Source organism: Calidris pugnax, unplaced genomic scaffold, assembly GCF_001431845.1.
Source record: "Calidris pugnax isolate Ruff unplaced genomic scaffold, ASM143184v1 scaffold156, whole genome shotgun sequence".
Taxonomy (NCBI): domain Eukaryota; kingdom Metazoa; phylum Chordata; class Aves; order Charadriiformes; family Scolopacidae; genus Calidris; species Calidris pugnax.
In genome coordinates, this window is record NW_015090889.1 from 587,759 (window position 1) to 615,357 (window position 27,599).

General features: G+C 42.7%; 1 protein-coding gene across 2 annotated transcripts; it reads left to right on the forward strand.

Annotated features, from left to right (window-relative positions):
- Positions 1 to 440: 440 nt before the first annotated feature.
- On the forward strand, positions 441 to 26,891 carry DAB2 (Dab, mitogen-responsive phosphoprotein, homolog 2 (Drosophila)). 2 transcript variants are annotated; one of them, XM_014947571.1, is made up of 14 exons: positions 441 to 620; positions 13,188 to 13,307; positions 14,390 to 14,529; positions 15,270 to 15,368; positions 15,675 to 15,806; positions 18,668 to 18,751; positions 19,000 to 19,023; positions 19,638 to 19,700; positions 21,921 to 22,556; positions 23,407 to 23,560; positions 24,156 to 24,677; positions 25,172 to 25,263; positions 26,118 to 26,185; positions 26,807 to 26,891. In XM_014947571.1, exons 2-13 carry the CDS (start codon positions 13,214 to 13,216, stop codon positions 26,178 to 26,180), a joined length of 2,103 nt encoding a protein of 700 aa, XP_014803057.1. In that variant the 5' UTR covers positions 441 to 620; positions 13,188 to 13,213; the 3' UTR covers positions 26,181 to 26,185; positions 26,807 to 26,891. The 2 variants fall into 2 exon arrangements, with proteins under 2 accessions (XP_014803057.1, XP_014803058.1); XM_014947572.1 differs by lacking the exon at positions 19,000 to 19,023.
- The last annotated feature ends 708 nt before the right edge of the window (positions 26,892 to 27,599 follow it).

Genomic DNA, 27,599 nt, shown 5'->3' on the forward strand with positions numbered 1-27,599 from the left:
TTTGAGGGTTGGGGGGGGGGGAAAAAAAAAAAAAAAAAAAAAAAAAAAAAAAGAAAAAGCTGTTGGTTTGGCCCTGGCCTTTTTTTTTTACCACCACCACCACTACACCCACCACGTTCATGTAGGACCCATTTTCCAGAAGAGCGTTTTGGGCCCGTTGGTGCCAGAGAAGCGTAAATACCTGTGCCGTGCAAACAGTAGGTGCCACAGATTTAGGGGCCCCCAATCTGCCACACCACCCCACTGCCCTCCCGGCGCGTCCTCCGTGGGGGGCTCCGATCCCCCTCCCGGGAGGCAGCCGCCCCAGCCCCCAGCTCCCTCCCTCCCTCCCTCCCTCCCGCAGCAGGGGCCGGAGCGGCGGCTCGCAAGGGGTTAAAGCCTGAGAGCACCGACACGTTGAGGGGGAGTAGCCGGGACCGAGCAGCAAAAACATCATAGCACATTCCTGGGTAGTCCTCAGCTGCCAGCATCTGATTAAAACCATATCTCTCGCTGTGAGTGGCTAACTAATCTGCAGGCGAGAGTACAACCCGATATTTAACCGGGCCCCCGGTCCCAGCCAGGCCACCACCACCAGCAGCAGCCCCCGGATCATGCACGGAGCGGCACGGATCTAGCCCGTAAGCGGCTTGGCCAGCGGGGCTCGGCTCCTGCAAAGCCCCGGGGGGGAGGAAGGGGCTTGTCACCGGGAGGTGGTGGGGTGTGTGCGTGCGTGTGTGTGTGTGCGCTTCTCCCCGGGTGTGCGGTTGGGGTCTGAGGCAATGGGGCGCCGGGAGAGGGGTGGCCGCAGCCGCCGCCGCCGCCGGGCCGGGTCTCCGCCGGACTCGGCCGCTGGCATCTCCCCGGCTGCGGTGGGGCCGCGATGCGATGCCGGCGAAGTTGGCGGCGCTGGCCGGGAGCCCGGGAACGGCTGGGGAGCGGGGGGGGAAGGGGGGTGGGGGGCCGCCGCCGACGGCCCGTCCCCGCAGAGGGGAAGCCGGGCTTTGGGGAGCGTGTCCCGGCTGAGGCGGGGTGGAAGCGGCCGGTGTCCCGCTCCCGGCTCCGGCAGGGCCGGCGCCTGCAGGGAGCCTGAGCGCAAAGCCAAATTAACATGCTTTGTCACTTCTTGTGTGTGCGGAGGGGGGGGTTGGGGAGGAAGGGGCTTGTCACCGGGAGGTGGTGGGGTGTGTGCGTGCGTGTGTGTGTGTGTGTGTCGGCAGGGCCGGCGCCTGCAGGGAGCCTGAGCGCAAAGCCAAATTAACATGCTTTGTCACTTCTTGTGTGTGCGGAGGGGGGGGTTAAGAAAAAAAAAAGTATATCAACACTAAATTTCGCATAAATAGCTGATATAAAGGAATCGCACTCGTAGCAGAGAGGAGGAAAGGGTTAGGATGCTCTGAAACGGGTGGGGTTTTGTTTTGTTTTCTTGAACGGAGCATCCTTGCTGGTCACCCCTCTGTCTGCTGGTGAGTGTCAGGATGCTAATTGTGTCTGAGGTAAATGGGCATAGTTAAAGATGTCCGGGATTTACCGGAATAAGTCTTATACCTTGTCAGAGAAACTGGCTTGTCAGCTGGTGAAACTTAAAGTCTAATGATCATCATATGATGGCACTTACTGCTCAGAGCACAGGCACTGCTCCGACCTAAGATAAACCCAGGTGTTGCCAATACAGCTGGACTTCTCTGTAGCCGAGCTTCTACCCTTCATATACCAGTGGCTTTGCATAGTTCTGTAGCAAATGCTCAAGTAACTGGCCTCGGTGTAAGGTAGGATTAAGTTGATTTTTTGGTAAGGTAGGATTAACTCGACTTTTTCTTTCTTTTTTTTTTCGGGAAGGGGGTGGTGGTTTTAATCTTCTTTTACTGAAGGTATCTTGCCTTAAAATGCTACATTTTTTACCTGAGGGGTCTTCTGTAACTTCCATAAACAAGGCTGCCCAAAGTGCAGCAAATCTGAGAGCATGTAGGCTTAGATTTGCCCATTGTATGCTAAGGAATGGACATAAGTATGTTTAGGGATGGAAATACCTGTATAGATCAGCATAATAGAGATGTGGATTCAATTAGAGAAAAGTAATTCTAAAGCTACATATTCTAGCTGGCTACAAAGATTGACCAGGCACTGGTAAATTGAAAATATGTCCTTGTGTCTGATAGTGACCTGTTAGGCAGCTATAATGCTAGCAGGTCTTCAAGTCAGCTTCCATTAGGACCTTCCAGGAGGTGGGTGAAGCAGTAGGTGGCTAACTGGAGAAGTGAATCAGAATCCAAAGAAAATACTTTGCACTGAGAACGAGGGATTGTCTGAGGGAGTCATCCATCATGCTTGTTCAAAGAATCACTGCAGTTGCATCCAACACAATGGTTCTTGAGGTATAATTGGGTTTCCAAAATCCTCTGAATGGTCTGAGGACGTGTTCAAGTCTAAAGCAGAAATTTCTGTTAATAGTAACTCACCAGTTACTATTATCAAGTGGTAGAAATGGTAAGGAGGCTGAGAGTGTTAAATGAACGTCAGGTGAACCATCAGAACAGAGGCTGGGGGTAAAACAGAGTGAATACCAGGTGCTCCAAGTCTTAAATAAAGAGATAGTTCTTTTGAGGGGAGTCTAACACGGTCTTGGGTGCTTGTCACTGCAGACAGGAGACTGGGAGAATGGCAGGCACTACTCTGATAGTCCTGTGGCTTATAATACTTCTCATCTCTTCTACTCTTACTTCAAACAAAGGTACTGGCCCAGCACCAGAGACCATGCCTAGGCACTGTTAGTTGGAAGGATGGGCCAAATGCCAAAAACTTTGCATGTTTCCTTTTGTGAAGGTAGAAATGTTTGTCAGTTAAGATGTGCCTTCTGCTGTGTTGCTAAGTATCTCTATACATGTTCAGTACACGATGCACTTTCTCATTGAGAAGAATACTGGTTGTCAAAGTGCCTGCATAACCTTATTACTGGACAAGGCAGACCACTAGCTGCTCTTGGTGTACTTCTTGCTTAAGACCTTTGCTTCATGAGCAGATAAGGAAAGAACATTCTAAACAGGTGAATATAATATATGCAAAGGGTGGCAAAAAGAGCTGTTAGATCTTTGTCTCTGTGGGAAAGCAAATAAACATACTTAGTGTCAAGGAATGGGAAATCAAGGGTTGATGTCTGGACAGGATGTTTAGGATAAAAACCATAGCTTGAGAAATGAAGTAAACAAAAGTGCATAATATGTTGTAGTCATTGAGTATTGTTGCTGAACCTATGGATTTTTCTCTCCTATTGGTGCTCTTCTCTCCTGGTGAACTTTAGACTGCCAGGGTGCTTCTGTGACCTGCTGGGTTAACCCGGTTCTTGGGAATGTTTGTGGGCTGTATTCAGCAAGGCTAGCAATATGTGAGCACTACAGAAGCCTGAATTTGCTTGGACTATGAAGTAATAAAATCTACATCCAGAGAAAGGCAGCTTGTTCTGGGAACAGTACTGATGGTGCAAATCCTGCTTGCTTTCTAGATTCTGTCAAAAGAACTTAAGAGATAGTATGAAGGTAACTTGTAGTCTGCAAGGATTTTAAAGAAAAACCTAGATATCGCATGTAAACTAAGGGATTATTAGTAGAATCAAGACTCTACCTCCTGGGAAGGAGAGGAGGAGTGCTAAGAGGTCTTAATGAGCTTCTGCTGTGAAACACAAGCATAAGTCACTAGTGTTCCTCTGCATGGATTCCATAGAAATAAAATTTTGGGTTGTGTTAGAAGGATCAAATAGAATAAGGTATCTGCTTAGCACAACTGACAAAACAAACTGACTTTAGAAATCTGGTTTTGAGGCTGCATCTGGGTTCAAGGGTCTCAGGGTTATAAAGAAGCTGGATGAAGCATAGTGGCAGGCCTAGTCAATAAACAAGAGGTACCAGTTTCAACAGGATTAGCTTGTTTATACAAGCTGGGCAGCTGAGTGCTGAACAAAGCATCTTCTCCCATCTAACTCTTGTCAGCCATGGTTGATGGGCACATGACCATTTCAGTTCCCCTCTTCTGAAAGGATGTGCCCTGCATATGCTATGGAGTGCTTGAGGATGAAATGTCTCAGCTGAAATGTCTTGCAGGCCTTCACTTCCCACTATTATTTTTCTTAAAAGCTTCTAATAAAGCTTCATAGCTGGTGCATGTCACCTTAAACCTCAAAGCTCAGACACTACAGGCCAGTTAAGGACAGACTATTGGCCTTGGAGCTGAATTTCCTGCTGCTCCACCAGTTCATGTTGCATCCTTAAGCAATAAGATGAGAGGTGAAATACTTGATGAGGATTATCTCTTGAACAGAAAAAGTAAGCTTGAGAGACAAGGTAATAGACCTTTACCTTGGCAGTCAGGAGACTTCCTGACAATTTGAGCTAGGGATTGGCTCCTCCAGCAAAGTGTACTAGACTCTTAATGCTGATGTGTTACACAACAGCAAGTGTCCCTGCCCTATGGCTAAAAGGCCTATGGGTGATTCTTTCTTTCTAAGAAGGGGTAAGACAAGTTGAGAACACTGAGGATTTAGTGTTAACGTTGCAACCTGTGTGTCTACCACACAGACATCATCTGTGCTCTTTCAGAGGAGGGTGATCTCAAATAGCAGACCTACCTGCAAACAGCTGTTAACCTGGCTGATGAGCTTAAACTCTAGAGCTGTATTGAAGGCTGACATTTGTCCTTGCATGCCTCTGATGGAGGGGGGTGTCTACATAACATGATATCAAAACCAACATAGAGATGGAATATTAGACAGCCTGGTCAGGATTATGTAGAGTCTGGATTTAGGAGTGACGATGTAAACTTGCTCTAATGTACATCACAAACGTATAACTACAATTGCTAATAGGGGAACTTCCTGCAGAATAGTCATCTCTGAAACTTTACTAGCTGTTTAGTAGGACAACCACTGAGGGAGCTGTAATGTAGCTCTGAAAATGCTGGTTAATCCTCTTTTACCTCTGGTATAGAGCTTTCTGTACCACCTTTTTAGATCTGTCTTGTTTAGTTATTCATTGCCTGCCTTGCTGTATATACAAGGAAGAGCTGGGCCCCTTGGTAATGACTAATCTTGAAGGCAAGAGCAACCCTTGGATTAAGCAGTATTGTTCATAGTATCTGATGACTGAAACTGCTATAGAAGAGCCTGCCCTCATAAACTGCAAACAGAATTTTCCTCTGTCTTCTAATGCCACGTCATGAACATAACTTGCATCTGTTACGAGAGACGAAGTGACTCCTGTGACAATGACTGCTACAACAGTTGATGTAAAGGAGTGACACTGTAGCTGTGGGCTAGGTGCATATACAGCTGAAATTAATGTTTAAGGACAGGGTTTGGCTGCCTATGGGATCATCAGGCTAGGTAAGCAAACTGCAGCACTTGACGTTGTGGCCATGACTACGTGGTTTTAGGTTGGGTGAACACAAGAATAATAAAACAAAATCCTGTTGCTCATACAGATACCTTTCTGCATTGGTATAGAACACTTACAGTTCAACACAGGCTATACAGAACATATGCAATATCTCTCAGTACAGCTTGCACACACCCAAACTGTAAAGAGGGATAACTCTGCCAGCGCTGGACAGTTAACAGCATGCAGCTGAAATAACCTATGATAACAGCTTCAATATGTGTCAAGTTCCTGCTCTGAGCAGGGGGGTGAAAAGCATGGTTATTGGCAAGGGTCCTTTGCTCTACCAACTAGCAAGAACATCAGAAACAGTCTAGAAGGAGGGTATGTATTAGGACTACAGTTGGAAATTAAGTGTTTGAGCTGTTGTCTAGTTGAGACTAATTTGCATCTGAGTAAACACTATCTGCCTTGATTAACAGCTGCTTTGCTTCTAGGTTGTTTGCTATATCCAGTGAGCCTCAACAAGTCGTATTGATGGAAGATCAATGGGTATGCACTGTAGGCACATTGCCTGGGATTCCTCATCCTGTGGAGGCAGGTGATGCTTTCTTGAGCGACAGTTAGATCAGACGACTGACCTCTGGCCCAGGGGCCGCTGATTTATGAGGCTTCAGCACTGGAAACTGGATAGAGTGGTATAGAGGGGTGGCTGCTTAGCAGGCTGCAAAGCATGCTGTCTTTCTGGGAGACTAATAAGAAGAAACTTCTTTTAGATAAACTAAGTATGTAATCTAATAATAAGCCTGCATTACCAACTGAATAGCTCTCTATCAAGAGAGCGTACTGGGGTATCCGTCAACCTCTTTCTAAAAGAAGAATCTGGAATTCAGCTGCTGGTATTGCTAGTACTAGGAGTGAAAGGGTTTCTTAACTTAAGAAGTGAACTAATAGGTTGGAATGCTAAATGCTGAACAGATGTTGGAAAGGCTGCTACCAAGACTTGTTCCAGGAATAGCGCAGCATCTTGCAACAAATCATAATTTGAGATGGACTAGCTGGGTGTCTGGTCACTACCATTGGACACTGAAGTTCCCGGCTGAAGAATAACTTCATCAAACAGACTATGACAGTGCTGGTTCTCTTCAGCTTGAGATGAAGTCTTCAGGGAACTAGATAGCACTAGCTCATGAAAAGCATTTCACTTTCTTCCTTTAAAGGAAGCAGAGGGCAATACTTGTTAGTAAGGTGCAGCTTGTTTAAATTGGTCATGACTTTTCCTGAACCCTCTGTTCTAATATTCCTGCAACAGTTGTATTTATTTCCATGCCAAGTGGAAGAAAAATCCAAAATTAAAGTAGTCTGGTAGCTTGTTGGAGAAGTAACTAATTATCTCATCAGAAATTGTGTTCAAAAGCATAGTACAATGGCAAAAAGTATTGGTCCAATTGCACAGCGTGAACAGAGTGACCTGTTTGGTTCCAGCTGCTAACTTAGTGATGTTCACTTGGCTGTGATTCAAGTGTGCAGAAAACACTTTTGGTAACTTAGTTTGAATTTCTATGTTCTTGCTAAAAACCAAACTCATATGATGAGAACAGACTGTTCTGTTCAGATGATGAAATAGCAGCTGACAAACTGACTGAAATGGTAAGGTGTCTGGGTAGTTTCACAGGCATGATCCTGCACCAGCAATGGTACATGCCCACATCTGTAGCTGACATGACTAATTAGAGTACGAAGATCTTTATCTGCTTCTCCATTGGTACTGGGGGAAGGGAGCAGCATGAAGGAGGTATTCCATGATGTGTCCATTACCACACTTCTGGTCTGTGTGCCATATCCTGCAATATGTAAGTACAGTTGTAGTTTATTCCTAAAGGGTATTCCTCTTGGCAGAGGAAGCCCTTGACATAAAGCCATCTTAATACCTCAGCAAAGTATTGATCCATCTCTTAGATGAGAGGACAGAACATTAAGCAGTGCTTAAAGTTGCATGAAAAGTCCCCTAAAGTAAAATCCTGTTAGTCTGAAAATACTGTGGCCAACAGACCAAAATGGCTGGTTTAACTGAGGCCTTTACACCAAGCAAATGATCTCTTAACCACAAATTGTGTTTCCAACTACCTACACCATAAACAAGACAGTTAAACAGATTTTTTTGAACTTAGGCTGAAAACACTGGTCTTAGTTTCTCTGCTATCAAGGAATCACAGGAGAAACAGTAGTGGGGACATCACTAATCTAGACTTTACTGACTGAGGGAATGACAGTTTCAATTGTCAGGCAAGGCAGGTCAACATGCTTTTCAGTTGTCTCTCTTACAAGAGTAACCACAGGGGCTTGGGTTAGACTTGGCTGAATGCTGACTCTTATACTGCTATTTTTCTAGCAAGTGATGCTGCTCTTGCATTCCAGACACAGCATAAACTGGAGACAGTTCCCAGGCTGTCTATGAACTCTCTTCCACCACTTCTGTTCTTTCAAGCAGGTACTTGTTATTTGTAAGTATGAACAATGCATTATAGGTTTGACTTACCTGCAGGTAAAGCTAGTATCTTTCATGTGTATTAGTCACTGGCTATGCTACTTCCTAACAGACTGATTCAATTGTTTTAGTAAAGGAAACAAACTAATGATAGTGCTTGGATCTAATAGAGGAAGTAAACTAATGGTAGTGCTTGAATCGGGACAAGCAGCTGGAATTTTCCATCTAAATCATAGTAATCTTGTGTCATGTTACAGAAGGTTTATTCAACTTGAACTTTTGGACGCTGTCAGATGCTAGAGCAATGGGTGTTCTAGTAATGAAACAAAACACTTAAGATGATATTTTATTTGACTCCTCAGCATGAATGACCCTGTTTAAAAGGCAAAAGTCTGAACAGCACAATCATGTGTTTCTGATTTATTAATGCATGCCTAGTGTTTCTCAAGGCTACTTAGGGCACTACCATTGCAGCAGGAGCTAGGCAGAAAGTATGATAGTCAGTTATGTATACAGGGATTTATTAAGATGCAAATGTAAGTCAGTCATACAAGGGCTCACATAAATGCACTATTATACTTCTAACGTGGGTAGAATGCTGCTAGTCAAGATAGTCCGTTATTATTAAATGTCTCTGGCTTTACAGATCTGACTCTTGCTGGTCATTGTATGTACTCCTGATAGCCTTTAGTCTGTTTCCTCAGCCTGCAAAACTGAAGTCTTGAATTCACTCAAGTGGACAGCTTGTTTACCAGCCTTCTGAAAACAGCTCTTCTGTCAAGAACATGATGGCTAGAGATATTCCTAAGGATACATTGTGCAGGGCCTGGTACAACCTTCTAACCAGAAGAACTTGACGAACTCATTAAGAAGGCACGGGTGAAGGAACAACCTGCCTTGGAAGCACGTTCAGCTCTTCAACTATTGCTGTGCTTCCGGTTACTACTTCATCCTAACAGACTATATTGCACTTGGCTGTAAAATCTTCTCCTGTCCTCTGCTGGCCTCTCAGATTCTAATTTTGAGGTTAATATTTACATCCAATAACTCTTTAAGCTGAATCATGTACTTGCAGTATCAAGGGACAAAGAAGGTGCACAGGCTGTGAAGAGGACAAAGTATTAGACTGCTGAGCAGGTGTTTAGTTTATCTGCCTTGCCTCTGACTTTTTCAGTGTCCCTAACCTCTTCTTAAACAAGCTTTCATCAACATTGAGGCAATTATCTTTGTCTGCTGAGGGGAAGAAGCCTGCCTGTTGAGTGAAGATTATTGTCCAGTCTTTAAATCCCATGACAGATTACAGCCATAATGAAGATTCTCAATCCCCTGTGCACAAGACAGAAATGAAATCATTAAGGGTGGCTGCCATGTTGCCATCCCTTGCTCAAATAAGGAATAATTGTGAAAGCATCTCTTAAGGGAAAATAAATGTTGCTCAACAAAATTGTTTGGCATGTGCTTCAAGTCTTGCTAAGAAACAGGTATTTCAAGGATGACTTGTTAGTACCAAGAGCTGCCCTTGTAGGGAGTACAGAGAAGACACCAAGAGCATGGTATGTTCAAAGTTTTAAGACTGACTTTGCCCAGGGCAGGTGTATGGAAATTAAGTAAAATGCTTGAATGGAGAGTTGCCTGATATGAGACAGTAGCTCATACTTAAACGCCTATGCGTTGAGGGCCTGAAATGGCTTTTCCCTAAGAAGTGATTCAGTACTCACTCTTGGCAGGATAGTCCTAAAAGGAAAGGAGGAATATACTATTAGCAGTCTCTTAACTAGCCCTTTCTGGAGTAAATAGAAAAGTGGGTGAGCAAAATGTGGTGTATATCTACTGATACAGGCAAGAGTTTGGGTGCTTCTCCCAGGGTAGCAACATCCCTAAATCTGCAGTCTAAGACTTTTGAAATAGTGCATTTAGAATAGTAGTTAAATGGGCCATACAACTGCATAGCGAGTAACTAGGCTGGGCTGGGAGCAACAGATTTACCTATATGGAGAAGACTCAAAATTCATCATTTAACAGTCTGCTGACATAGTTGCCATGGGAATGATCTTCACTATGCAAGTATAACTAAAGGCATGACTGTCATTGCATAAATGCACATGCAGCTCTAACCCTGCCACACTGCTGACTGGCTCTTTTCAGGTGAACGTGGAATTCAAGTGTAATAGAACAGTTCTAGGCTCTTGTTGCCTTACTCCTGCAGGCTCAGTAAGTAAATACTAAGGGACTGAGCACTGTGAAAGGAAGTCTCCAAGCAAGTACAACAACTACAAACAGAAGATTTTAACTTAATTTTAGTTACTTGCATATAGAGCACACCAGCGCTTTCCACTGAGGTAAGCCAAACTTAAGTGTGACAAAGACCTTGCACAGCTTAACTTGGTCTAAAGCATAGAATCCAAATTTAGTTGTGGCTGGGACTCTTGCACTGCAAGTAAGCTAGATTACTGCTGGTTCAAACTACATAGTGTTGCTCCCCACCCCAGTGAAATTTTAAGGTAAACCTGAGGGAATTTTATGCTGGTCTTGTGGCTTAACTAAGATGTCAAGAAGTAGCTATTTAAAATATGAATGTGTGTCAAGGCAGCTTTTGTCTATCCTTGCATTCTTAGTTTTGCTCCTGTGATTTGATTCCCAAAGATGTTGAGCTCTCCAAAGGTCTGATAAATAGCTGTCATGTACTGTGAACTCCCACCAGGTGAGATGAGCTGTGCCAGTCCTCAGATAGCAGAGTATGGCCTGTATACTGGCCAGAAAGCCCTCACTAACCTTCTCAAATTACATTGTTAATACTGAGAATGAGCTTCTGCACATTAGGTGGAGGCTGTATTTGCAAGGGTTCAGCCAGATTTGTGTGTGTCCTTTCCCATCTTCTTCCACCCTGGGGTTTTGTGCTGTCTGGCTGTATGCAAATAAGTGGTCTGGCCTCCATGGGATGGAGGCAGATGGCAATAATGGATGGATGACTAGAGTTTAAAGATGGCAACTGCCCATCTGGATTTCTACCATTTTACAATTGCCAAAGTAAGGTCTTGCTTGTGCATATTTGTTCCTCCCTAGGTTATTTGCTTTATTGCCTCTTAACTTTACTTCAGAATGAGATACTTACAGTGGTTGTATATAGCCAGAGCTGGGTGTATCTCTACCAATTAAACTGGGGAAGCAGAATCATGGGCAGGCTGGACTCAGTGCCTTGAGGTTGTTATTTCTTCTTTCCAACATGGAGCTGGGCAGAATATCCTAAAACTATGACTCAACTCCTAGAGAGCATGTCTTAGCTCTGTTTTCTCCAGGCCTATTCCTTCTGTTCTCTAAACAATAACCTTTTAGATGGGGGTGGGTCGTTAATTAACAATACAGCCTCAACTCTGTCTTTTCTTCCTCTCTGTTTCCGAAGGACTTAATAAATCTAGGGAGAGGCTGCTTATGCTGAAGTCTAAAGACTATCTCCATGGAAAACTATACCGTCAGGCAAGCTAGTTAATTTCAGAGTAGAATTCAATTGGCTTCATTTTACCTGCTTAATGTGTGTGCTGTTCTTTTTCCAATGGACACGCTCCTTTTTAGTACTGATGCAAGTAGCCTGCAAAGTCTTGGTTGGCTGTAAGCTGTAATAGTTTGCCTTTTTACTTCATTGTCAGAATCGGCACACAAGCCAGTCTTCCAGTGATAACATTTCCTAAATAACCATGGCTTGCTATATCAACTCTTACTCTAACATCTGTTTCTACTCAGAACCACTTGAAATTTTTACAGCAACACCTTTATTCCTTGCATGAAGTGTTCCCTAGCTGTGGCCTGATGATTTGCTTACAGAGGAGAACAGGTATAGTTGCCAGAGGTCTTTCCCATATGAGCACTTTTATCTCCGATTTACTTGAGCAATGCTAAATGCATTGCCATCTAGTAAGCAGGTAAATTGAACTTTGCTTATATTAACAGCTAGTTCCCTAAAGGCCTTCCAACTAGCTAAATGGAAATGGAGATTAAATTCTCTCTTAAAGACCTAGGAATTTGTGTTCTTCCTAAGTTAAGAATCAGTTAAGCATTGGCATCCATTACTTTGTTAGTGGCAAGCTGGATGAGTTAGTCTGTAGCTATTGACTTAGTAATGAATTGAGGGAAGGGGGGGAAGGCAGGAGTGAGAGCAAAACCTCAAAAGTAGTTTCCAAGTAATGGATAAAGCAATAGCTATAGCTAAGGCAAATGAGGAATAAGCTATTGAGAATTACAAATTTCTAATGCTAGAGGGTATGCAGTGCTTCAGAACGTCTCAAATGGTGTGATGGATAAAAGAGGTGGTTTGGTCTGTGGCTGCTTTCCTGGATATAGAGGAAATTACTGGTGGAGGGTAGGTATCCTGGCTACTTAAGCATCTAAACAATCTCTTGGCTTACCCAAAAATTCAAGGAACTAACTGAAGCCACTGCAGTACCCCATAGAGAAGATTCATAGAGCAGTTTCTGCAGCAGAAGTGAATGCCCAGTTCTTTCTGGCAGGGTATAGATGATTTTCAGAACTCCATAAAGGCAATATGAGTCCCTCTATTTGGTAAGTGTCACTCAATACTTCGGCTGTGTAGGAACAAAACATGGTGACTGATGATTATTTTTATGATTTTTTTCCTAATGTATTTTGTATCTCAGAAGCAAAAGGATCTTGTGGCATAGAGTTAAGTCATAATTGTCCTTAGTTTCTGTTAACTTGCAGGGTTTTTTAAAAAATGTAATGTTACTTGATTACTGTTAAGAACGTGGGATTTTGGTTTTGCGGTTTTTGTTGTTTTCCTGGAACAGTCTTTCTGCAGCCTAAGGAATTTATTTTCTTTAACCTGTTGGGTAGTATAACCTCAGACTTCTGCTGGTTATAGAAACAAGAATGAGACCTAGTGGCTTCTTTTGGGTGTTTTGGTGTCATCTTCATGGGTGCTTAGAACAGATCCTCAGTAATGTTTCTCGCATTCTCCCCTATCCTATTACAAAGATGCAGCTGGCAGGGCTGAAGGAGAATAAAGCAAAATATCTGAGGTTCTATAAATAGCTTTAAAGGGTAAAAAGCTAAAGGTTGACAGATTAAAACAGGATTATGCAAGTACAGTCTGTGGATGTAGGTCAGTGTGATCTACTGATTAGGTATTACTCAGGTGAGGGTTCATCACCTACTGGCCATAACTTGACTCTCTCTGTAGCCTGAGATGAACAGACAGTGACTCAGACTTTCTACGTGATCACCACCAGAACTTTCAGGCATTAGTGGGCTTCAGCATTCAGAAGTACAAAACTAGACTAACAGGTCTAATAAGAATATTTATTCTTCAAGGCATGCCTACTTACTTTAATTTTTAAAACCTACAGCAAACCTAGCTGACCACCATCTCATCATGTCTACTGAAGCTGAAACTACTACCATCAACAGCCAGCCTGAGCAACAGGCTCCACCAAAAGCACAACCTTCAAAAAAGGAAAAAAAGAAAGGTAAGAAATTCTTCTCAAACACCTCCCCTAGTCAGTGCTCTTAATCTTTTGCACTTTCTTAAAACTAAGATCACTCATAGCATAGTTAAAGCAATTCTGAGGCTTCAAGCTGACTGAAAGAGTGAATAAAATAGCTAGGAAAATAAATCTAACCAGAGGTAGGTTGTTGGGGTTTTTTTTCTTTAAGTTCTAAAGCTCTCAGTTCCAATTGCTAAGTGACTCATTTGTTAAGTCTGACAAGTCAGCAAAAGTCCACAGAACTGAAAGCCTCCTGAGGAGATGACCAGACTGAGGACTATCCTGGTAGCTATCAGTCTGAATCTGTACTTGCTCCCTCACCTCCCTCCAGAGAGGGAGTGATGTGCTTGGCACAGGTACAGATTCTAGTCCAGAGAAGCTAGAAAACTCATTTAATGAGAATTATTGTAGATCAGATAATAGACTCTTTTATGGATTAGGTCAATATATATTGCCTCATACAGAAATACATACCTAGGTACACTCTGAGTATGTTTAGCATGCAGAGAATAAAACCAAGCAGTTCTAAGAAGCTGTGAGAACAGCAGAAATATTAAATGTAACTAAAATCCCAAGTGATTGCAGGGATGGGGTACGAGGACTTGTTGTAAAAATGATGCTGCTAATAGAAAGTTCTAGCACAGGAACTAGGAGATTATTGCACACCAAGAAGAGACCTGACTACACCAGAACTAAGGGCTAACATCTGAAAGGCTTATTTAGCATCCTGTATGGCCATGGGAAGTTCCATTTCTGCTTGGTGTTTTTGCTTAGCACTTATATGTAGTTGGACATGGCCTATAAATATATCCGTTTTTTACGTGGCAAACAATTGTTGTGAAGTCCCCAGATATTAAGCACTGGACTTCACTCTTTGAACTGAGGCCAAGTTCTGCAAGATCACTGTGACCTTAAAGGAGCGACTATCTTGCAGTGCACACAGTACTGGAAAGACTAAGGGTGGTTATTTGGCTATACTCAAGGGACAGTTTTAATATGGACTTACATGGCATATTTTTTAAAAGCTCTCTCTTTAAAAAAATAAACCTTTTCTCTGCTTCCAGGGCCAGAAAAGACAGATGAATCTCTCTGGGCTAGATTCAAAGGTGATGGTGTAAGATACAAAGCTAAACTGATTGGCATAGATGATGTCCCAGAGGCAAGAGGAGACAAAATGAGTCAGGATTCAATGATGAAGCTGAAGGTAAGGGCTTGAGCTGGCATGTAAGGGCCACCTGTGTAGCCTGCAGAAAGCCGATCAATGGCCACTGTGCACAACTTCAAATACAGCTTAATGGTAACAGAGTAATAAGAGTAACATTCATCTAGGATGGTGGTGTTATTACTTCTAAAGCTGTAATCCCTTGCTCAAAGGACAGTGTTTTTCTAACAGCTTGGGAATGCTCCTTTGGGTGTCACTTGTAGGCATCCAGTATGGATGGTAATAGTGTGAACTTGATCACAAATGGTGAGCTTGGGTTTTGGATGGGGAGGGGGGAGCTCTGGGCAATTTAACACTGAACGGAAAGTTTGAGTTGTCATCCTGTGGTAATACTGACACCAAGAGATATAGATAAGCCAAAGATTAATTGAGATCTTGCAGCAACAAAGATGATTACTTCTGGAGTCCAGGATGCTCATACAGCTTCAGTCAGGCCAGGAAGGCTGGTAAAGATGCTGTTACTGCAGCAGTTTTGTGAACTAGGATAAAAAAATTTAAAGCTCCAAAACATTTACAGAGGAAACACACTCTAGTTCTGAGGTATCACTTCAAACCTCATCAGGCATATGTTGCAAGAGGAATGCAACTCTAACTGTATAATTGCATGGGAATAACTATGTGAGCACTAGTACAGTCACAGCCATAGGCTTATGAGAAACATAAGGAAAGAAGCTCAACCTAACAGAAGTCTCATCAATACTCTTGATATTCACCCTCTTCAGGGAATGGCAGTGGCAGCTCGTTCACAGGGTCAACACAAACAGAGGATCTGGGTGAACATCTCCCTCTATGGTATCAAGATAATGGATGAGAAAACTGGGGTAAGATATGACTTATTCTCTTAATGGGATTCTTAAAGCAAGTGAGGTGCTTGGTAGTTAGACCAATCTGAACTGGATTCATTAATGGTATCATGCCCCTCTTCCACATATAAAAATTGGCTTGTGAAATGGGCTGTAATGCTGAAGTGTCCTGCCAGAAAGATAGTTATATCCTATTGTAGTTAAAGTCCGATAAACCTGAGTCAACCTGAAACCTTCTAATATTTCAATCATTCTAACTACAAAGAGCAGCTATTACGTCTCCAGCAATTTAAATCAATAAGGTTGTGTTTTTTTCAATTCTAGGTCATAGAGCATGAGCATCCAGTAAATAAAATCTCCTTTATTGCTCGGGATGTAACAGACAATCGTGCCTTTGGCTATATTTGTGGAGGAGAAGGCCAGCACCAGTTTTTTGCAATAAAAACAGCACAGCAGGTATGGATCAGATACCTTCTTCCACTTGCTATGAGTAATGCTATCATATAAACACTTAACATGTGATAAGGATGTACTGTTGCTGGTAGCCCTGTGAGGTGTAGGGGAATAGCAGCACAGATTGATAGGTTCTTTTGGAGGAGGGTAGTAGGAATTGACCATGGCTTTTATCTTGTTCAGCTTCTCTGTAGCCCAGTATAAAAACACTCAAGTAGCCTTTCTTGCTACCATTAACCTTATGAAATGTGTCCATGCACCATGAAAGTCACCTCATTAGTGAGGTTAGCAGAGCCATTATCATGGGCTATCCTGTACAGTGACCTGTAACTGTCAATGAGAATGGCTATGCAACTCAAGAATTAGCAGAGTTTCACTTAGAATTAACAGGAATGATGTTAGAACTCCACTAGTCTAGTTCTGATGATGCTTTGTCTTGTGCAGCAATGAAAATGGTCTTAATTGTAATAGTGTTTCCAGGCCCAGTGAATGGCAGGTCTCGCTCTCCTAGAGTTACTTCTTGGAGGAAGTTTGATCCTTCTGTTATAAGTTTCTCAATGCAGAAATCCTGTATGCAGAGTTTGTCTCTGAAAACAATATGTACAGAAGCAGCATTGGAAACAAGTTACTTGGAACTATTGCTGAGTAATATGCAGTTTTCTAAACGAATCATAGAGTCATTCAGGTTGGAAAAGACTGTTGGGATCATAGAGTCCAACTGTCAACCCTACTCTACAAAATTCTCCCCTAAACCATATCACCCAACATTGCATCTAAACAACTCTTGAACACATTCAGGGATGGTGACTCAACCACCTCCCTGGGCAGCCTATTCCAGTGTCTGACCACTCTTTCTGTGAAGAATTGTTTCCTATTATTCAGTCTAAACCTACCCTGTTGCAGCTTGAATCCATTCTCTCTTGTTCTATCGCTGATTACCTGTGAGAAGAGACCAGCACCAACCTCTCTCTACAATGTCCTTTCAAGTAGTTGTAGAGAGTGATGAGGTCTCCCCTCAGTTTCCTCTTCCTCAAACTAAACAGTCCCAGCTCCCTCAGTCGCTCTTCATAAGACTTATCCTCCGGGTCCTTCACCCTTCGTTGCCCTCCTCTGCACTCGCTCCAGCACCTTGATATCTCTCTTGTATTGAGGTGCCCAGAACTGGAAACAATACTCCAGGTGTGGCCTCACCAGTGGCTTTCTTGGCCACCTGGGCACACTGCTGGCTCATATTCAGCCACTTCTCAATTGGAGCTCCCAGGTCCTTTTGTCAGACAGCTTCCCAGCCACACTTCCCCAAGCCTGTAGCAATGCATGGGGTTGTTGTGGCCCAAGTGCAGGACCTGGTACTAGGCCTTGTTGAAGTTCATACCATTAAAGTTGGCCCATCAATCCAATCTATCCAAGTCTCTCTGTAGAGTCTCCCTATCCTAATGCAGATCAACACTCCCACTTAACCTGGTGTCATCTGCTAACTTACTGATGGTACACTCTATACCTGATGACCTGAAGTGAGGTGAAATGACCTGAACTTAAGTTATTAAGCTAACTTAACTTCACTTATGTTGTTGTTATAACATCTTTATAATAATGATTTGACAAGCCAAGACTTTAGAGCTAGTAACTTCTTCATACACATCCCTGCCTGCCCTCCTGGAGAACCTGTGGACAGCTTCCGGCCCAGGAGAGGTGGGACTGAGAGGCTCCTTGTTGGAGCATGTTACTACTTCAGTAACAGCTAAAACACCCTCTCCTAAGCCTGTTTTATTAGCTTATCGGAGTGCTGTGTTGTATTGGCTTCACTGGAATTGTTAAGTACAAAAGCCTTCAGTGTGTGCTCTGGAGTGGAGTCTGTTCTCTCAGAGCTTTTCACTGTGGGGTGCTGCTTGTCAGCCTATAAATTTTGCTGAGCTGTAACTCTTGACTTCCTGGTGGTTGTTCTTAACACAAACTTTTCTAGCTGAAAAGTAAGGACTTCTGCAGCTCTAGACTGTTGCTGCCGTACTGTGTGTCAAAGTTGATAGCTCTTGAAATGGCTTTTCCTGCAGTTGCATGTTTAAAAACCCTTGATTAGGAGAGGATGATGCTCAGATGTAAACGCTGAGACCTGTTCACTGCTTGAGAAATTCTCTGCTTGAGAGAAAGCTAGTGGCTGAACAGAGGGACTTCTCCTACGTTAGACACTGACACCTCTGCTATATGCCTCAAGAAAAAGTTCCAAATAGGTATAGATGAAACTGCCACCATCTCAGCAACAACTCAATCAATCTTGTTAATGGGGGTGCAGGGAGTCCAGTGCCTTCCTAATTCATGCTAAATTTTCATCCTGATAGATACCACTTAAAGCTGGTGTCTGCTCTGCACGTTTGAGGTGATGATAATCTTATGCTACGCTTGCCTCAGCGATTTACTATTTGCATCCTGTTTAAAAGAAATGTAGTATTAGCTATAGAAACTTTCTCCAGGTTCAGTTTTGGAAGAAAACTGACAGATGTGAAATGTTTGTCCTCTCATGAGACTGCTGGAGAGCTTGAATAAACTTTGCACTTTTGGAAGTATGGTTAGGACTTGCCATGTGCTTATGAAATTCTGCACTACAAGATTTTTAGCAAAAACATAGCAGGCTTAGCACAAATACAGCCCCTTTTTCCGTGCAGTTAACAACAGTTCCAAGCTGGTTTTGCCTCATTAACCCTGGATTCTGTGTAGCCTCTCTAGTATGGAAACGATTTAAACTCTTGCTTTTCCTGTTATCTCAACCTTACTGTTGCACCATTTAGGAAAGTTTGACTTGCTGCTCCCTGGACTTACACTACTTCACAGCTTGCTCCAGTAGATGGCCTAAAATCTGCATTATTTTTCAGGCTGAGCCTCTAGTTGTTGATCTTAAGGACCTATTTCAACTAATATATAATATGAAGAAGAAGGAAGAAGACTACAAGAAAAAGGTAAGTAAAACTATAGAAACTGCATCAGTCTGCATAGAAATAAAGCTTGCTTCAGCTTTAGCTTGGCTTTTGGGCTCCTGTAAGACTTGACACTGAGGTCTGTCTAAATCCAGAATCACTTGAAGCTATTGGTTGGTAGTTGTACCAGCAGTTTGATTACCTTGTAGATCTAGTAACCTCTCCAAAGTGAGAGGCTTTGGGTATTCTACATGATGTCTAGTTACTAAAAGCCTTGTTCTCTTCTTTAGAGTGAAGAAGCAAGTAAGACTGAGGTAGGTCACTCCAGCTGAGCCTCACTTGATTAAGTATTCTGCTGCAACACAACTAGCTTTGACTTTGTTTACACTGACAGCATTATGGAGGCAATATCAGATCCCCAATCACGTTGAAATGGGAGTAAAATAGGCCTACAGAAGTGATACTTGGTACTGATCTCCCTCATACTTAACACCTTCCAACACTTGCTCTTTGAAGCCCACAAGTCCCTTGCTTAAGGCAAGTTTTGATATTCCAATCATTGCTGACACAATTACAGAATGGTAGCGAAGCACTACCTGCTGATCAGGCTGACAAAACAAAACCAGTAGGTTAAATTTTGGAACTCTATGCTGATGTCATAAAGGAGTTTATAACTGACTGGCTCCACATTTTGTGGGAAATTTATTATTTATAGGTGTGTTTACATAATATCTGCATAATCATATAATTTTCTAGGTTGAAAGAGACCTTTAAGATCATCTAGTCCGACCATCAACCTAACTCTGATAAAAAAAACTAAACCAAAAATTGCAAACCTACCTCCCCACATTCCCCACATTAATGCTTGATTTTTGCTCTTACAAGAATTCTAACAGATACCAATTCTTTCAATGTTTCTGGCTTAAAGGGAGTGGATCAGATGGACTTATTTGGGGATATGTCAACACCACCTGATATGAGCAGTCCTACAGTAAGTAGAATCTTGCTTAACTGTTGTGGCTCTAGCTTTGAGACCAAAGTTAGTCCTAGTAATAAGATCTGTTTCTGCTTTGTTAGTTCCTGTTTCTGGTTGCACTGAGTCATCTGTCTAGCTATGATCGTACTAGTATCTTAGGGCTACAATAGTATCTGCTTACTAACTAGAATAGCTAATGTCATTCTTACCTAGCAGAGTTCACTTGAAACTGCATGACAGAGATGACACTGTATTGTTAGTCATAGAAGGACTTGGATTGGAAGGGACCTTAAAGACCATCTTTTTCCCACTCCCATGCCAGGACACCTCCCACTAGATCAGGTTGTTCAAAGCCCCATTCAACCTGGCCTTGGACACTTCTAGGGATGGGGCATCCTCAAATTCCCTGGTCAACTTGTTCCAGTGATTCATCACCGCCGCAGTAAAGAATTTCTTCCTAATATCTAATCGAAATCCACCCTCTTTCAGTTTAAAAACATTACCCCTTGTAGGCTCTGTGGGTACTAGAAGGCTGCTATAAGGTTTCCCTGGAGCCATGTCTTCTCTTTATGCTAAACAACCCCAACTCTGTTAGCCTGGCCTCAGAGGGGAGGTGTTCCAGCCCCCGATCATCTTTGTGGCCCTCCTCTGGACCTACTCAAGTAGGCCCATGTCTTTCTTACGCTGGGGGCTCCAGAGCTAAACACAGTAGTACTCCAGGTGGGGTCTCACAAGAGCAGACTTGTTGTGGTTTAACCCCTAGGGGGAGGAGGGGGGGGGGATGGAGGGAAAGGGATTAAAAAATACCCTCGTGTGTTGAGATAAAGACAGTTTAATAGAAACAATAACAGAAAAAGAAAAATAATAATGACACAGGTCCCTGCCTGGTGAATTGGCACTGTCCAAGGCAGTGAGCATGGATTCCTGCCCCTAGGCTAACCCCCATTTGTATACTAAGCGTGACATCTATGGTATGGAATATTTCATTTCATTGGCCATTCCATTATTCTGTCTGTTCATCTATGGGAAGCTGAAAAAAGCTTTGAATAGTGTTAATATCACTTAGCAACAACTAAATCCAGTAAGTATTACTGACATTCCTTTCAAAGCAATTACTAGAAAGAAAATTAACTGTTTCCCAGCTGAAATCAAGACAGGAAAGGGGAAAAAAATCACCTCATTTAACCTGCTGGCCACATTTCTTTGAATGCAACCCAGTATGTGATTGGCTTTCTGGGCTGCAGGTGCACCTTGCCAGCTCATATTCAGTTTTCCATCCACCATCACCCCCAAGTGCTTAGTCCCAGGGATGCTCTGAATCCACTTATTGCTCAGCCTCTATCCATGTCTGGGATTCCCCTGACCCAGGTGTAGGATCTTGCACTTGGCCTTGTTCAATTTCATGAGGTTTGCATGGGCCCTCTCTCCAGTCAGATGTTTTAAAAATACCTACTAGCAGTAGATGCCTCTGCTGCTATAAGAACTATTACAGAAACTCTTCTAAATACCTTTAAAGCTGAAGTGAATCCTTGACTTAGTCCCTCAGGGTGGACTCCTGGCCATTCTAGATGAGTAGCCCTGGCACAAGACATGTCCTAACGCCACAAGAGTGTGCATAAACCAGGTTGTAGCTCAGTAAGACCCCAAAGATCCTATTGGTTTATTCTGGTACTGCAAGCTACCATCAGCCATGATAAAACTGGTGCTGTCAATCCAGCTAGTGACCAAGTCTTACCCTTCTACTACCTGCTTATTGGAGAGATGGCATGTTAACATCTTCTACAAGCAAACAGCTCTCCAATCTTACTCCAAAGCTGAGGCTGCAACTTGAAGTCACACCAAGGCAGGGTGATTTCACAACTTGTCAAAACAAAAGAACTAGAACTCAAACAGGAGTCCTCGACTGAAGTAAAAGCCTAGGTGTAATGAATGCTTAATGACTCTACGGTCTCTAGGCTATAGAACAAGTAACTGATATTTAACTAAAAGATCTTAAAATACTTTTAACATGGAGTTCTGAAACTAAGTAGCTGTGACTTGACCACTGCCAGCAGTGCTTACTTGAATTGCTTACTAGATGAAGCTTTAGTGTGACTTCACTGTGACACTGAATAATTTTTTGTATAATGTGTTGGATACTAGGATCTTTCCTTTTGCGGCTGTTTTCCTTGAGCTTGTGTACTATGCAGCAAGTCCTACATAAAACTAACTTTATTTTTCTTTCTGAACAAATAGGAAGATAAAGAGATTCTGTTAGTGGATCTAAATTCTGAAATTGAGACCAAACAGACTTTTACAAAAGAGGATCTCTTCTTGAATGACATCACAACCTCTCTTCCACAACCAAAGCCACAGCCACCCTTCTTGTCTGAGAGTTCTTTCTCTGCCAATCTCAGCTTCTTTCCTACACCTAATCCAGACCCTTTCAGTGATGATCCTTTCACACAGCCAGACAAATCTGCACCAGCTTCATTTGATTCTCTAAAATCTGCTGATCAGAAGAAGGAAAGTCTGAGTACCTTGACACCAACCGGTAATGGTGCTTCAAATGGTGATATCGACTACTTTGGTAAACAGTTTGACCAGATTTCTAATAGAAATGGCAAACGAGAAGCACTAACAAGCCAGTGGCCACTTGAGAGTAAGTCACCTGCAGCAGGAACTCCAAATGGGGTACCAGAAAGAGAACAGAATGGCTTTCTTAAAGGCCCATCAAACCTGTTTGTGGAAGGTCCTTCCAAAGGAGTATCTCTGCAGAATGGAGTAAAGCTGGATTCTGAAAGCAATATCCAGCTCATGTCACATGAGTCTATAACAATTAGCCCACCACCACAAAGCACCAAACCAGGAAGAGGAAGGAGGTCTGTCAAGGTGAACAATGTTCAAGTAATTAATGATGATATGCATGCTTTTATTTAGAGAAGCTGGGTGAGGGAAGCTTTTCTTTCTTTATACTGTGTAAATGGCTAAATAGCCTCACAACGGATCTACTTTTCTTCTACCTGACATGCTTGTTCTAACCTCTCTGCAGCCATGGTACATTCTTTCCTTCATGAATGCTTCATAGTAGTTATGGTGACTAAATTATATACTCTTTTCCTTAATGCTGCCATACTTCTGTAAAGGTCTGGTAAGTATGTTGCCACATACATTGACACTTGAAATAATGCCAGAACCTGTTGTTATAGTTATATGCGCACCAGCCTGTGGTTTCATAATAACGAAGTTCTGGTAATAACTTATAGAAACCTATGATAGTTTCTCAGTACCTGCCTATTGGGGTCAGTCTCAATGACTTGCCCAATTAGACACAGGGTGGCTTGGGGTCAGCTGCATTTGTCTTGCATGCAAATGGGGCAAAACTCTTGCTAACCTTTCTGAAATGACAGGGGTCACTGCAGACTGAGGAGGAATGTTTAGAGAGATGGGAGGCAGAGGGAAGCTAATTATGATAGCAAATAATTCAGTCACTTTAAGTTTTATTGTTCTGCTGTTGACTTGTGACCACTATATATTATACCTACTTAATGCTATGCATCTCGGTAAGCCTGAACGAAATGGTGGTTTGAAACTCTCATATGTGGTTTCTAAAGGATACATCAGTCCTCTGCTCTGCTGTAGCTGAAATGAAAGCTTGTATGTCTAGACTTAAGGAGTCTTGATCATACTAGCGTGTGTTTGGCCATGCCATCTCACAAAGCTTTTTTTTTTTTCTCTATAGACTTCATCAAATGACTTATTTAGCTCAGACTTCTTCGTGCCAACCAAAGAGAGCCTTGCCATGAACTCAGTGGCACAGACAGGACCTGTGCCAGCTACTCCACTGGACCTCTTCAAAACAAATCCTACCACAGCACTTCCATTGGCTGGCCTAGGTTAGTTCACAAAGTGAAGGTTTTGCTCCAGTCTAAGATATCTGCTAACACCAAAACAGGGGTTCAATTTTACTTTACTTCATGCCCTCTAATTCATGTGCTATCTGTCCCAAACTGTTAAGTTCAGTGAATAGAGGCTTAAATTCTGCTTCTTTAACTGGAACAGTGTTTTTTACTTAAGCTTTGACTAGGTACATGAGGTTCAAGTGAGCCAAGCCCAACTTGGGGGGGTAGAGTAACATGCTGCAGAGTCTTAATAATCTTTTACACAGAACTGACTATATCACAAACAAAGCTGTCAGTTCTGTGCTAGGAATATGTACCTCCTTCTGTCATATCAACCTCAATTCTGTTCTTCCAGGATTGAAATGGAGCAAAGTAACAAATGTTAACCTCCTTCTATCCTTCTCCCTGCTCTACACACCACCACCACCACACCCCCTGCCCAGGGTGACTTGATATTTAAGTGTAAATCAAGAGATGTTTGCAAACAGTACGCGAAAAGTGTTTTGCTGGTACCCTCAGTGGAATTGATACTCTCCTACTTAAGGTCTTCAGGTCACTGAAGTGTTGTGTAACAACAATCTCCCCCCAGGTGGCTTGCCAGTAAATCCAACACCATGGAGTGCACAGACACCTGCCTTCACTCAGGCTGCATCAGTCTTTCCCGGGTCTATGATGCCTGCTCAGTCTACAGGATTTACTCAAGCCTTTGGTACTCATGCAGTCCCAAGCTGGAACCAGCCTGCAGCTTTTGGTCCAGCAGCCCCTCAGTCCTCTGGTCTCTGGGCACAGCCAGCACAAGTTTCATCTAGTTCATGGGCACAGCCATCCAGTGCTGCAAATCCCTTCCAGAGTAGTGTGTTTCCATCTTCAACACTACCTGCTCAGACGCCTTCTGTACTGCCCTCCGGGTCAACAACAACTAGCCCACCTCAGCCACCACCTAGAACTGCACCTCAGAAGGAGCTATCCAAGAAAGAGAGTGATGCTTTCATTGCTCTGGATCCCCTTGGTGATAAAGAGATGAAGGATGTCAAGGAGATGTTCAAAGACTTCCAGCTTACAAAGCCACCTGCAGTACCAGCAAGGAGAGGAGAGCAGCAAAGCCTTCCAGGTGCTTCTGGAGCTTTCAGCAATTATTTCAGTAGTAAAGTAGATATTCCTCAAGATAGTACAGATCATGATGAGACAGAAGATAGTAAGCTGTCTGGCAAAATGATTGGTAAAATCTTTATTTTTTTTTTCTCCTGCTAGGATAGCTGCTCAGGGATTGGAATGGCTAATCACTAGTCTTTTCTGATAGAACTGAAAGTTAGAGGATTGAAGGACTTAATGTTACAGAATTTATCAATGTCGGTGGCCAAACACTGACACCTAGTGCCTAAACTACTCGACTAGAATGAGGTAAACTAGGTCTATGCAATGTTAGAAGTCTCATCTAGCTTAAGTATAGCAGGTGACAAGCAGGAGGTAAAATTGTGAGGTCACTCAAAATGACTTCTGTGTGGGTTTTTGTTGTGTATCTCATTAGGTGAGCTGTGACATTGCTGTACAAGCAGACCTGAGTACTGCTATAATCACTTAAGAGCTTTACGTTCTTTTCTTTAGAACCACCAAAGCCTGTTCCCCGACAAAGTATGCTGCCAGCTGATGGACTGTTTGAAAGTCAAGCTAAACCAGAACTTTTCAGTGCCTCATCTGTAAGTATTAAAAAAAAAAAAAAAATTTTAAAAAAATCCCCTCCCTCTGCCTCTAAAAAAAAAAAGAAAATTCCCCCAAAAACTCAACCTTTCTTAAACCCAACCTTTATTCCTTCTTAACAGGAGTGGTGCCTGTATTTGAGCACTGGCTTAGTTCTGGCTTAAGAGGCTGTGGAATAAAACTTGCATATCTGAGGCTAATATTTAAACTAACCAAGAGTGTTTGTTGCAAGATGGCTAACAAAGTGTGATTCCATTTGGCTTGGGTCCCTAGCCAGTTCCCCAGGCTGCAAGGCCCAGCAGCAAGTTCTTCTGTATTGGGAGCTTCTACAAAAGACTGTGAAAAATAATGTAGCTGTGGAAGTCTTCCACTTGGGTTATACTTACCTTTCTGTGGAGTAGACAGAGCAGTGCAGACTGTGCAGCTCTCTTGCTGAACAAATGGGAGACTCTTGTGTTTAGTACCCCCTGGGGAAGGAAGTGGCTTAACCACATCACTCCATTTGGGACACAGCACTTTAAGCCCTTGGTGGAAACTCTGGATCAATTCCAGAATGCTGACTTAAGCATCTAGCATTTGGCTAAAACAGATCTCATCGTGACTACGCTGGCTCAGCTCCAAATGAGTGTGCAGTAAGCACACATAGCTTTTCTGAAACATACCCTGCCTCAGACTAGGACAACTGCTAAGACTGTTTAGAGCCCTTTTCTCATGTCAAAGCGGTGCAATTAAGGTGTATTTAGCAGTGACTGTGCAGTATTCTATCCAGAAGGAACTAGCTGATGTAGCCATACAGAGTAAACCTGGTGAAACCTGGAAATCCACTAAGAGTCTATGATCTCTCTTTCTTTAGAAGGAATCTCTGAAACCACCTTCTGATCCTTTTGGTGATCCTTTTGGCAACCCATTTGCATAGATCAGGTAAGCCTTTCACTAATAAGACACCTACCTCATTCTCAGAAATTGATTCTGAAAAACCTTTGATAAAGAGCTGGCTAAAAGCTACACTAATGCTCCTCTGAAGTACGGTGAACAGTTCTGCTAGAGTACCTCTACTCAGATTTGTATGTAGCTGCATTCTGGGTAAGCCTAGCCAGATTCGCTTTCTTAGAAATAAAGACGCTATTCATCCACGGACTTAATTCTCAACCCCACAATAGATCTAGATTTCCTTTCCTTGAGGAAAGTTAATGCGTAAATATGTACTGCAAAACTCAGAGGGGCTGACCAAATTCCTTCAAATATCTCTTTAGAAGAGCGTTAGCACACAGTGCCCCATACAGCATTCTGAAGCTTAATTCCCTAAATAATTGCAGGTATGTAAAAAAACAAACAAACAAAAAACAAACAACAGAATAAGGGCTTTTTTGGGATAATTTGTTACTAGAAACTAACTCGAACTTTTACATCAATACTGTCTGTCTTCTAACAGAAGACACGTGTTTTGCTATTTATTGCTTTAGTTTTATTGCTTAAGAAGAACTGCTAAGAACAAAACTATCTTATAGCCATCCTAACCCTGAGTCCTCTTCATCATACTAGGCATAACCAGAAAAGGACAAACAGAATAACTGGACCTCTTCTCAACATCGTTTTTCTACATGTTCCATTTTGCTGTCTGCCACTCACTAGCTTAGAGCTGCTAAGAACAAAACTATCTTATAGCCATCCTAACCCTGAGTCCTCTTCATCATACTAGGCATAACCAGAAAAGGACAAACAGAATAACTGGACCTCTTCTCAACATCGTTTTTCTACATGTTCCATTTTGCTGTCTGCCACTCTTGCTGCCGTTCCATGATGTCTGCAATCTAAAACTCATCCAGGTGGATTGAAACGTAAACCCTCAAAGAGCATGCTGTGAAGATGATAATTCAGGGCAAAACAAATGGAGAGTTGGAGCCATGCTGGAGACCCAAATTCAAATTGGTGGATGTTAACCTTACTTTAGTTCTTTGCAATCTTCCATAGGAGAGCTTAGCAACACTAAGTCAAGCATCTTGTAAACATGGTCACCACAATTTCTCTTTTAGTAGCACTTCCTGTCCTAAAATTTAGGAACTGAATGTACCTGGGGAAGAAGTGTTGCTTTGACATAAGGGAATTGAACTAGTAGCTAAGACTCCACACCTTAAACAACTCGGTCAGTTGCCTGTTATCATAACAGCAGCCAGTTGTAAAGTTAAGTGGACACTACTCAGTTCTAATTGGTGACTGGATGTACGACTTGGTCTCTGAGCCACAAATAGGTAAACTATACGGTAGGGGAAAGCACATACAATACTTGTCTATTTAACTAAAGGTAAAAGTAACCTTCTGCCATGAAGGTGTAATA

Coding starts and splice junctions, on each gene's coding strand:
- DAB2 (XM_014947571.1), top strand. CDS start 13,214: ATGTCTACTGAAGCTGAAACTACTACCATCAACAGCCAGCCTGAGCAA. Junction 19,701..21,920: donor CTGATATGAGCAGTCCTACA/GTAAGTAGAATC, acceptor CTGAACAAATAG/GAAGATAAAGAGATTCTGTT. Junction 24,678..25,171: donor AGAGCAGCAAAGCCTTCCAG/GTGCTTCTGGAG, acceptor TCTTTTCTTTAG/AACCACCAAAGCCTGTTCCC.